This window comes from Pelophylax lessonae, assembly GCF_965119305.1.
Source record: "Pelophylax lessonae genome assembly, chromosome: 2".
Classification (NCBI taxonomy): Eukaryota; Metazoa; Chordata; class Amphibia; order Anura; family Ranidae; genus Pelophylax; species Pelophylax lessonae.
In genome coordinates this window covers 455335556-455347955 of record NC_138769.1, presented here as the reverse complement: position 1 = coordinate 455347955, position 12400 = coordinate 455335556, and the positions used below count along the sequence as shown (strand labels likewise).

Below are 12400 nucleotides of genomic sequence, written 5' to 3'. Positions count from 1 at the left end.
GGACACTGGTTTATTCAATGGACCTTTTATTAGCGCTGCTAGTGTTATAGTTTATTTTTCCTGATCAAATACTCTACAACACCTTTGTTAACAGTTCTTTTTGTATAGTAGCTGCTTTGAGACTTTGCGTCTTCATAGTTCCGTGTTGTTATCTACTTTGTTCTTTTGTGCGCGGGGTGAGCCACTTTATGAGACCTGTTTTTGGTCACCCATATTTTGACTCCTTTGTTTGCATATTCTTTGTTTTAACTCCGCTGCCATGGATGCAATATCCTTTTTGAGAGATAGGCAACTGGAAGTAGACTCGATTTTCTCGGAGGAACTTGTCACTGATGTCTCGCACGATCTCACTTCAAATTTAAACATCTTGGGTTTCGCCCTGGAGAAACAAGTGAGAACGTGGTGGGACATCTGTACCTTCGAGAAGTACATTAAAGAGAAAATTATCATGAGGAGCCTTAGTTGGGAGGTAATCCCCCAAGATGCCCTCGATGATGAGACTTCCACCCAGGAGTGGTTGGACTTTTTTAACAACGTAGGCATCAAGCTGCAGGAACTGATATTAAAGAGGAAAAAATTAAAAATGAAAATTCTTGAAAAGAAAATAGCAGATTTAAAGATTATTTTAGACGAGGATAAAGATTCTCCAATAGTTTTAAAATTCAATTCAGACATTAAGAAAAAATTACAAAAAATAGATAAAGACACCCATAAGAAAAAGGTTAAAAAATATTATAGGGATTTGGGAGATTTCAAAAACAATTCAATTTACCTCTGGCAAAATCCAGGGGTTGTCCCTAATCAGAGGGTACAGAATGAAACTGAATTAGCGGCCAATTATTCAACTAATTAACTGGCTACCCCAGGCCCGAGTACGCCTAGAGGTCCGACTAGGCCATCAGCAGGACCACCTGGGGCACGAGCCAAAACTGTACAAAAACCGGAGGGCGCGCCATCCCATAGAGATGACCAACAAAGTCAGTATATGGGGTATGGTTACCAGTCTGCCCCCCGGTTTGATTCTCCGTATAGAGTCCCGGTGCATAACAGGTATGAGGCTCTCAACCACTATGAGGGCTCACAGCCTCCCATTCCGAATCCCGTTCGCCCTTTTCAGTGGAGAGGGGGCAGAGGCAGGGGTGGGAGGAGGGGAGGCAGACCATGGAGGGGGAGACCTCAATGGTGGGGCCCACCCCAATTGCAGGGGCCGTACAATCCCCAGTGGAGACAGCAGCCGGGTCCCCAACATGTTTTGGGGGATCGAGCTTCAGGGGGTGCAGAGCCGGACGTAAAAAACAAAAAAAGAAGGCGGGACGGAGATTAAATGGAATATATAATCTCGCAGAGGTATCTCTAACCGATAAAGAGCTGAATATCCTACATGCTGGTTTGAAATGTGCTAGACACCAACCCGTAAACAAATTTAACGTTTATATAGATCTTCATAAGTATGTAAGGAAAATTAATTTGAAAAAATATTATTTGAACCCTGCCCGCACTTTGGGAGCTCCCAAAGCGGGACTAACCAATTATACAGTAGGAGTAGATAGTGGGCTTAAGAATTGTTCACTTTTTAACCCACAACAATCGTCCAACCAGCACATTGAAGTGAAAAATCTTGTGATTAGGGATTTGAAAGAAATCCCAAATAAGAAATGTGTTAATCCAAGACACATCCAAGAAGGGCTGGAAGCACTCGAAAAGAGAAAGGACGTAATTATAAGGCCCGCTGATAAGGGAGGTGGGGTGGTACTTCTCAAAAAAGAGTTTTACCACACCCAGCTCTCTACTATGCTTGCGGACAGTGAGACATATAGGGTTTTAAGAACTGATCCCACCTTACAATATAGACGGGAATTAGGAGCACTTGTGGAAAGGGGGTACCAAAATCGGATTTTGTGTAAGAAGGAGAAACACTATCTGGTACCCAGCTATAGTAGAATACCAACAATTTACACGTTACCTAAAGTCCACAAGGACATGGTCAACCCTCCGGCCAGACCAATAGTTAATGGTATTCAATCTGTAACATCTAGGCTAGGAGAGTACCTAGACTTTTTCTTACAAAAAAGTGTAGTACAGCTGAGGTCCTATCTGAGGGATACTAAGGCCTTTTTGATAGCTTTGAGAGAGGTGAAGCTACCGAGCAACAGGGACATCTTTCTAGTTACAGCAGATGTCTCGTCTCTCTATACTATTATTCAACATGATGATGCACTGCTCGCTTTCAATTGGGCCTTTAGTAAAAGGGACGATATCCCTGATATCCAAAAACGTTTTTTGAAGGATGCCCTTGATTTTTGCCTAGCACATAATTATTTTTGGTTTGATAGCATGTTCTACCAGCAACAGAAAGGTGTGGCTATGGGGGCGAAATTCGCTCCCAGCCTAGCTAACATATTTATGGGAGAATGGGAGGACCGGTCAATCTTTGCTGCCCAACGTGAAGAGTTGATTATGTATCGTCGCTACATCGACGATCTATTCTTTATGTGGGCAGGGACCGAGTCCTCTCTAGTGGAGTTCTGTGACAAACTTAATGTTAACACCAATAACATTAAGTTGGACTTCAGTTGGAGCCGCGAAAAGATTCACTATCTGGACGTGGAGATATTCCTTCTGGACGGTGGGCTGAAGACTCAAGTGTACTTCAAGCCGACCGACCGGAACGGATATCTCCCCGTCCAGAGTGGACACCATCAATTATGGTTGTCGAACATTCCCAGGGGACAGTTCCTTCGTGTTAGAAGGAATTGCACCCTGGAGGCGGACTATTTTGAACAATCCCAAATTTTAAAGAAGAGATTTTTGGAAAAAGGGTATGAAACTGCCAAATTGGATAAGACAATTACTGAAATAGGTTTACTAACGCAGGAAGAGTGCCTGAGGGATTCGGTCAAACAAAGGACACAGGAACACGAGTGGAGCTTTATAACACAGTTCAGTGCACAACATCGCGAAGTAGAACAGGTTTTTAAAAAACATTGGCCTGTGCTTCGCATGGACAAGCTTCTGTGTGGTGTTCTGCCGGAGTCTCCAAATTTCATTTATAGAAGGGGACCAACCTTTGGAGACCGGGTAGTAAAAAAAGTACTAGACCCTCCAAAGAAACCAGTTATGTTCTGGGATGAAAGAGCTGGTTTCTTTGCATGTAGGAGGTGTAAGACATGTAAACAGGTGAACACACATTTGAGGAATTTCACCAATTTTACCTCTCCATCTAATGGCCTTTCCTTTGAAATAAAAGACCTTATTACGTGCAATACCACTCACGTGGTCTATTGCTTGCAGTGTCCCTGTAATTTTCTTTATATTGGGAGGACCAAACGGACAATAACCACGAGAGTGTCGGAACACATTACTAACATTCGTAATGGGTTCAAGGATCACAGTGTGTCACTCCATTTCCGAGATTTCCACAATAGTGATCCTACTCACCTCAAATTTTGGGGTATAGAAAAAGTGGAACCGGTTTGGAGGGGCTCAAATAGAGTTCGCGAAATATCGAAACGCGAAACACACTGGATTTATCTGACGGATAGTTTATACCCCAAGGGTCTAAATGTTGATCTGGATATCAACTGCTTTATTAGCAATTATTAATATTTAGAGGTAGTTCCTATCCAGATTGTTGTTGGCAGCATATTCCCAAAATATATATGTGGTAACATCTACTATTGAGGTCTCTGAGGCCCATCCCTTCTTCATTTTTCTCTCCCTTTTATGTCTTTTTTCTAATGTCTGTTTTAAGGTTTCATTTTTATATACAATGTTGATATTCAGACTGATTTCATGTTTGTGTAAAAATATTTTAATTATAGGTTTTACATAGTATATCCTTCTTAAATTAAGGTTTTTTAATAGTTTCAGATATTTATTTTTTATGTATATTATCTGCTATCCATATATTATGATTGGAAGTATTTGGTTTATTTACTCATATATACCAGACCGCATATTTGATGCCTGATGCGTTTATCTTGTTTTTATTGCAGTTGTACTTATGATACTTACCGGTGTAAAGTGTAAGGCATATAGTATGAAATATGGATGCTGCATATCAGAAATACATTTTAAATTGCCCCATAGATATAGGCTGATGATAATTTCACAGTCGAGTGGGAGGACTTATGCATCCTGAGGGTATATGGCGCTCTTCGGATTGTATTAGGTTCCTGGGCTCGATTCAATAGGGTGTCCGCAGAGAAGGTATCGGAACATCCCGATGGTGACGCACATCCGGTGACATAACCGGATGTTGTCATCAGCTATTGGGCTGGAGGTCGCCGGCGGATGTGCGTCATCACGCATGGCCGGAATTACACGTCTGTACATCGGAGCACCGATGTAAGCTGTGCAGCTAATAAGAGGTGTACTTCCGGGTGACGCTTTAGGCGGACGCAGGTGCGCATGCGCTGGCGTCATTATTTAAGCATTTCGACCGCGCCGCGCACATGGGCTCTCAGAGGAAGTCGTGAGGACGAAACGTCAGAGCTGATGTGCGCGGTCGCAGAATATTTCGCACAGGACACCATTCGTGATTCCTATGGGATTGCAGGAAAGTTTCGAATCGGTCATCCAGTGTGCATATTTTGATCCTTTATGCCTTCACTCCATTACCCTCTTGTGAGTAGACATCTTGAGGGGAGAGGGGCTTTTACTGTGTGTAGTTTTAATAAAAGTTTGCAGAATTACACTATTGTTGCCCCCACTTTGTTCAATTGCATGAACTTTGAGCGGAGGAATTCTGGAGGAAGGAGGATTTTGGTGCAGCCCAGCAGTGATCAGCACACCCGTTGATTGGTGGATTTAAGGCTCTACATTCACCAGTTTCTGGTGAGTGTTTCATCTAAAGGGGGTGAGCACTAGAGTGTGGTGTCATTTTTGGAGGAACAGTCAAGACCCTTCACTCCCCTACCCTGGTGAATTGTGCCTACTGCATGGACTGTACTACATATGTTTTATGAGTCATTAAGGACACTGGTTTATTCAATGGACCTTTTATTAGCGCTGCTAGTGTTATAGTTTATTTTTCCTGATCAAATACTCTACAACACCTTTGTTAACAGTTCTTTTTGTATAGTAGCTGCTTTGAGACTTTGCGTCTTCATAGTTCCGTGTTGTTATCTACTTTGTTCTTTTGTGCGCGGGGTGAGCCACTTTATGAGACCTGTTTTTGGTCACCCATATTTTGACTCCTTTGTTTACATAGATGTATGTAATCCCCTTTAAAACTACTTTTACCAATGAAAACTTTTTTTTTTTTTTTGCTAGGAAATACCTTTTTTCTTCTTTATTCATCCTCTCCTCACTTCCGGGTCCGGCCGCTGATCTGCAATTACGTCATTCGGCAATTCGCAAGGGCTGCTGGGATGTATCTCATGGGATGAAATCTTGCATTATTACACAGGAGTCCTGAGCTGTACTTGTATGTATTGGATTGAGTCCGTGCTCCGCCCCGCCTCCTCTCAGTAAGCTGTTCTCGGATGTATTGGATTGAGTCCGTGCTCCGCCTCGCCTCCGCTCTGCCTCTGCCCCGCCTTCTCTCAGTGAGCGTAGAGCTCACTGAGAGGAGGCGGGGCGGAGGCGGGGCAGAGGACGGACTCAATCCAACACATTCAGTACAGCTCAGGACACCTGTGTAATAATGCGAGATTTCATTCCATGAGATACATCCCAGCAGCCCTTGCAAATCGCCAATCGGCGGCCGGACCCGGAAGTGAGGAGAGGATGAATAAAGAAGAAAAAAAGGTATTTCCTAGCAAAAAAAAAAGTTTCCATTGGTAAAAGTCGTTTTAAAGGGGATTACATACATGTAAAATTACTAAAATGGGTGGAACTCCACTTTAAGTTTTACTTGGAAAGATCAGCTCAGACTCGTAAGACCGATCTCACTTGTGCTGCCAGAAGGGCTCAGAAAAGGGTTGGCAGCATCTAAGTCTACGATTTATCATTGAATTCGCCAGGTTATTACCCAGGCATATGATTTAGAAGGGAAGGCTCCACCTTTTCCTGTAAAGGCACATTCTACCAGAGGAGTAGGTGCATCTTGGGCACTTCGCCATCAAGCCTCTATGGCTCAAATTTGCAAGGCCGCAACCAGGTCGTCGGTGCATACGTTTACTCGTTTTTACGGAGTGGATGTTGGGACCCAGGAGGAATCTGCATTTGGCCGCAGTGTTCTGTAGGCAGCGGTGTAGTCCTTTTTGTGGTCTGATGTTGGTATCTTTGGTGTCCCCCTCCCCTCAGATGCATTGCTTTGGAACATCCAATATGTTATGATTTATGGCTCTGTGTCCTGTGATGTACAAAAAGAAAAATTGATTTTTAATTTACACTTACCTGTAAAATCCATTTCTTGAAGTACATCAAGGGACACAGAGGCCCCCCTCTTTTATGGGGCATTTATTTATTGCTAAAAAACTAAGGTACTTACTGTGTGGGAGAGGTTATATAGGGGGACATCCTTTGATTGGTTGCTAGTGTACTTCATCTGTAGGTGGCTATATAACCCATATGTTATGATTTATGGCTCTGAGTCCTGTGATGTACTTCAAGAAATTGATTTTACAAGTATGTATGTATTAAATATCCATTTTCTAGACCCTTCCTGTTAAGAATTCACGATAAAGTAAACTCTGAGAAATGTTGGGTGAAAATGAAATGTATGATTGTCTGTGCTTTAGGTAGAGGAAACAGGACAGTATGCGCTGAATTTAACTTCTACCTGGATCCAGAAGCTGCTTATATAGTAACAAACGAATTTACATGTCCCATTGTTCTTGCCGCTTTAGAATTTACACGGGAAAATAGCCTAACAATGGTAAGAAATTTTCTTTTTGGATTCTCTGTGGTCATAACTCTACAACCCATGTCATTTTCTCAAGATTGTTTTTCTTTAATTACATATACTTTGCTGGATAATTGGGCAGTAGCTTGGGAAAGTGTATGCAATTTTAGCATATATGAAGCAAAAGTCTTTAAACAAATGAAGTGGGGTGCCTGAGGGGCAGTCATGTTAATAGACCAAACAGAGGCTTCTCAATGGATAAGCAGTAGAAGTATGTTTGCACAAATGATGCAGTTACCATGATGTGGTGCTGTGACTGCTTGTAAATAAAGGCATACATTGTATATTTGTCTGTCTGGGTAAGACTGGAAACTGCACCCCACAAAAATGTTTTAGCAACTACGAAAATGTTTTAGCAACTTGATTAAATAAAAGTTGAAACCTGGTGATTATTGATACTTATTACCCTAATAACTTAACACAAACCTTTCTACTCCCCTCAGGAGTATTTCAGAAACTGGGTGGAGCAAGAAACTGACAAAGCCAGATTTATGAAGAAGATTACTGCTAAGTTGCAACAGAAATATGGTTTTGTTTCCTATGACTCTTATGCCATGGCTGCAGCAATTGATGAAAGCATTATAACAGAGTACCTAGAGTGTGCAGTGAGTGTGGAGCTTCATGGTAAATATGCCAGGGGCATGTTGGTGCTGGACACTGAGGATAAGTGGAAGAAACAAAATAGAGTTGTTCTGATGAAAAAATGCAACCTAGAAAAATTTAAAGAACGATTATGGGCTGCTCTTCAATAAAATAAATAGAACTGCATTTGATTTCGTTTTTTTTTTAACCTTAACTACTACTTGGCAAATAAACATAGCTTTCATCCAGTCTTAGCATTTCTGATAGTAAGACCTGCTCCTCTTGAATTACCCATAAACAAGTTTGTCATGTAGATTTTGTAATACAATGAATATTTAAAGTCACAAATCAGTCATCTCTTGATTTGACTAATATGGATTTGGTTACCGTAATTATCACTTTGTTGAGCATGACAGAAAATTTTAGAACCAGTGTAACAAGCTACTGGACGCACATGCAATCTATAGACTACATGTTTTCAATGGATAGACTAGAAATGCATGCCCCTAAAGCATTCTTTTTTTAAACTAATTTATCTCTGTAGAACATCAGATACCCCTGATCTGTGTCAATTTAAGGAGGTGCAACCAGTCAATTTAAAAAAAAAAAAAATATATATATATATATGTCTGATATTTGCTTCAGCAGGGGAAAAAATTGGATTTTTGACATACCGTAAAATCAATTTCTCTGATGCTCATTGACGGACACAGCTCTTCATCTTCATGACAGTAGGGTTATACTGCCCCCTACAGGAGTAGGACACTAGGCAGAGAAAAAAGCTTGAGCATGCCTATGGGGCAGCCCCTGGGGGTATACTCCCACTTCCTGCTATAGGTATTCAGTTTTGTAACAAGCAGTGTCAGGAAAAAAGAAAAAAATACAACAACTCCAAAGAGGGTCCTCCAATGAACATCAGAGAAATGGATTTTACAGCAAGTCAAAAATACAATTTTCTCTTTCATACATTGATGGACACGGCTCTTCATCTTCATGACTGTAGGGACGTCCCAAAGCAGTGTCAAACATGAGGGTTGGGAACTGCAGAAAACAAGATTCCCCAAGGCTAAACATAGCCAACCTGGTAACTTGGAGCTCAACTGTTAAAATTGAAGCTCACCTGAAAAAAACACCCTCCTCTAAACAGCAGCCTGCAAAACTTTCCTTGAAGTGCTGGAGAACAAAGCCATCAAACCAGGGACCCCCTTGTGCTCTGGCTCAATAGGATCAAATTGTCTAGAGACGGAGGATCCTTGTTCCATTTCACCAGAATCTCCTTTTGCAGAGATCTTGTGTGAAACTGTGCAAACGGAACCACCTCGAAGGTAGACACCATCAGGCCCAACACTCGCATGCAAGCCTGCAGAGATGACTGTCTGCTAGACAGCAGAAGCCGAATTGCCTCCTGCAACTTTTGAAATTTTTCCAGAGGAAGAAACACTCTGGCCAAGTCCAGAGTCAGACCCAGATAGTCCAGGCTCATGGATGGAACCAGAACAGACTTCTAAAGATTCAGAATCCAACTGAACTCCCTCTGGAAAAAAAAAAAACATATATTTATTATAAATACATTTTCATAATAAATATCCACTCAAATAGAAAGCACTAGATGTTGCCTTTTTTATATCCCCTGACATATTGCTGATTGGGATAGAGGTTTTAGAAGCTGGCCAAAGGAAGCACAGCCATAGACCTCACCAGACCTTGTTTATCCCCAGAGGGGAACTGCTGATTCTGACCCACTGGTGAAACAGGGGTCAGAATGTAAGGTAAGCGGCTTGATTGCACAAGTGAAGGAGAAGCACTGAGCACTTTTACAGTTTAAATCAGTGGTCTTCAAACTATGGCCCTCCAATTGTTCAGGAACTACAATTCCCATCATGCCTAGTCTTGTCTGTGAATGTCAGAGCTTTATAATGCCTCATGGGATGTGTAGTTCCGCAACAGCTGGAGGGCCGTAGTTTGAGGATCCTTGGTCTAAATGCACTGATGGCAGATTACTTTGTTGATTCACTTTATTATAACACATTTATGGTTTATGGACTTTTTATTTATATTGTTTTTATAATATTCACTTTTAAATATGTACACAAGTATTTATGATTAGGATTTCTGGCACAGCACTGTTTTTTTTTTTTTATATGTTTATTTGTGGTGAAAACACGTTCTCAGTGACATCAGCTAGTCATAGTATTTTTCCATTATTTTTCACATTGATTTGCGTGGATTAATTTTTGGTAATTATTAGGTTTGGGGAAAAAACCTGGAAAACGTTCTGACGTCGGGACCAGAACAATCACCCCTTGAAGTAACAAGTCTTGCACTACCCCAAAGAGATTGTTTAGGCAATCTGGGGATAAGTGCAGGTTGGAAAGGAAAAACCATTCCGGAGGATAAGATCGAAACTCGATCTTGTAGCCAAAGCAAATTACTTCGTAGACCCACTTGTCCTGGCTTAGGGAGGTCCACCGATCTGGAAAACAGGGAAAATGTACCCCCATCCCTGATATGGGTGAGGTCCCCCCTTTATGCAGAGGAATTCATGTCCGCAGGTCTGGCTGAACCTCGTGGTTTGGCTCGTGGTTTGCCCGACTAAGACTTCTTGGAACCCCCAGTGGAGGCCCTAAAGGGTTTAGATCCCTTGTCTTGAGATTATGAGGGACAAAAAGGCCACTTGTGAGCAGAAAAGGAGGGTCCCCGTCTGCGACAGGACTCCTTACCCTTGGAAGCCTGGGGAAGAAGAGTACATGGAACAAAGGGCGCTTCTGTTTGGAAAATCAATCTTCAACAGGGGGGAAAAATAGGTAAATGGACTTTTATAAACGTGCAGAAATACCACGCGGACACAGGGGGCAGCTCTTCTGGTTTTGTAGAAGCAACTCCAACTATTAATGCACGTAAAAAAAGAAGGTGCTTCTAAATGCAGCTGATAATATTTTTTATTTTGCACAAGAAGATAAAACACTTACAGGATGAAAGAACATAAACGTCATGGCTCGGGGGTTCCTTCCTGACCCTGCTGCTCGATCCTCCTAAGCCGTCCAGCAGCAGAATGATGATGGAATGGAGGAGCCCAACCAGGGGCAGTGACTCAGTCCGAGGCTGCGATGGAACGCGTGCCTCGCCTGTGGCCCGCACCAAGTGTAATGACGTTGGGGGGTGGTAACGCATTTTGGAGCATTCGCAATAGTGCGAATGCTCCAAAATGAGAAATGGCAAGGAACGGAACGGCCAATGGAGGACAAGATACAGGAGAAGGAGAGACACCAAATCTAGAACTAAGAACATATAACAGCTGACCAATTATATGAAAACATTGTAAAAGCATTATAAAAAAACATACGTCCTCATGAAAAATCTATCATAATTACATGTATAATCAATAAACTGAATCATAAATGCTAATAAAAAACAATCGTAAAAAAAAAAAAATATCAAAAAAGATATAAAAAATGTTTGAAAATAAAATAGATGTCAAAAAACTATATAAAAAATAAATATAAAATAAATAAACATAAAAAAAAAGCGGGGGGAGGAAAGGGGAAGGAAATAGTTTGACTTCTGTGCAGGATCTCCATAAGTCAACTACCTAAAAGATATTTGAATATTACATGGAATAGTAATATGTTCACCAAGAAACACATATATACATAGTTGCCTAGATTAAATTTATGTATACTGAATAGTAAGAAATTATTAATGACTGAAAAAATGATGCACTTACTATGGATGTCTATAGGCTTGGAAGCCATCTACAAGCCTAGTTGTCACTATATTGTCTGTTTTGGTTGATACCTAAAAAATAATAAATATTAAAAATGAATGAACAATGTGAGAAACATGAAAAAGAAACAAAGCATATAATGAAAAGGATATACTTTCTACCACAATGATGTATATATTTTTATAAAATGGTACTTATCTCAAGATCCTCATTTAGCCCTCAGAAAGGATGTTCAGGGCATATATCCAGTAGGTCTAGCTTTGGCACAGCCACTTGAATCTCTCTGCCACAGGGAGATCCCTCAATGACATAGACACGAAGACCTTTGGTGAATTTAGCATTATGTTTTAAAAAATGTCTGGGAATATCTTTTCCCTCCTCAATGTATCGCCCCTGTGCTGGCCAAACCGTGCTTGTAACGCACATATAGTTCTGCCCACATAGTGCAGGTCACACGGGCAAATGAGGCAGTACACTACAAAATCTGAGGAACAGGTGTAGAATTTATTATTCCTATATGTGGTTCCTTTATTCGTAAATGCCTTTTTGGTCAAGTTTTACAAATTGGCAGGTTAAGCATAATGGTTTTTGGCACTGATAGAGGAAAAAATTGAAGGGAAGGGGACTGAAGTTTTTTGGCTCTCAACTTACTGGGTGCTACTTTTGTCTTAATGTTAGGTGCTTTCCAATAAGTGAAACTAGGTTTACTGGGTAAGTGTTGTTTGAGATGCGGGTTCTGGAGTAGTAAGGGCCAATGCTTGCCTACAACTTGTTCTATCTGCAGATGGCGATTAAGGAACTGCGTAGTAAATCTAAATTCTTATTTGCCCTCTCTGATGGATGTGTGAGTAGAATTGGGTAGAGTAATGTAATAAGAGTATGCTTGGTTGACAAGATCAAGCGGATAACCCTTATCCTGAAATTCTCTCTTTAAAATTTCCCCTCGTATTTGGAAATCCGTAATTTTTGTACAATTACAGTGGGTACGGAAAGTATTCAGACCCCCTTACATTTTTCACTCTTTGTTATATTGCAGCCATTTGCTAAAATCATTTAAGTTCATTCTTCTTCCTCATGAATGTACACATAGCACCCCATACTGACAGAAAAACACAGAATTGTTGACATTGTTGCAGATTTATTAAAAAAGAAAAACTGAAATATCACATGGTCCTAAGTATTCAGACCCTTTGCTCAGTATTTAGTAGAAGCCCCCTTTTGATCTAATACAGCCAGGAGTCTTT

The 12400-nt window shown here is 41.0% G+C and overlaps 1 protein-coding gene across 3 annotated transcripts in view; it reads left to right on the top strand.

The window, feature by feature from the left end:
• Positions 1–7616, top strand: part of LOC309545864 (inosine-uridine preferring nucleoside hydrolase-like) — a 51879-nt gene extending 44263 nt beyond the window's left edge. For all 3 annotated transcript variants that reach the window (XM_082245268.1, XM_082245269.1, XM_082245270.1), the window contains 2 exons: positions 6687–6823; positions 7294–7616. In XM_082245268.1, coding sequence (XP_082101394.1) covers positions 6687–6823; positions 7294–7602 — 446 coding nt within the window. In that variant the 3' untranslated portion in view covers positions 7603–7616. The remainder of the gene's footprint in view (positions 1–6686; positions 6824–7293) is intronic.
• Positions 7617–12400: the final 4784 nt, after the last annotated feature.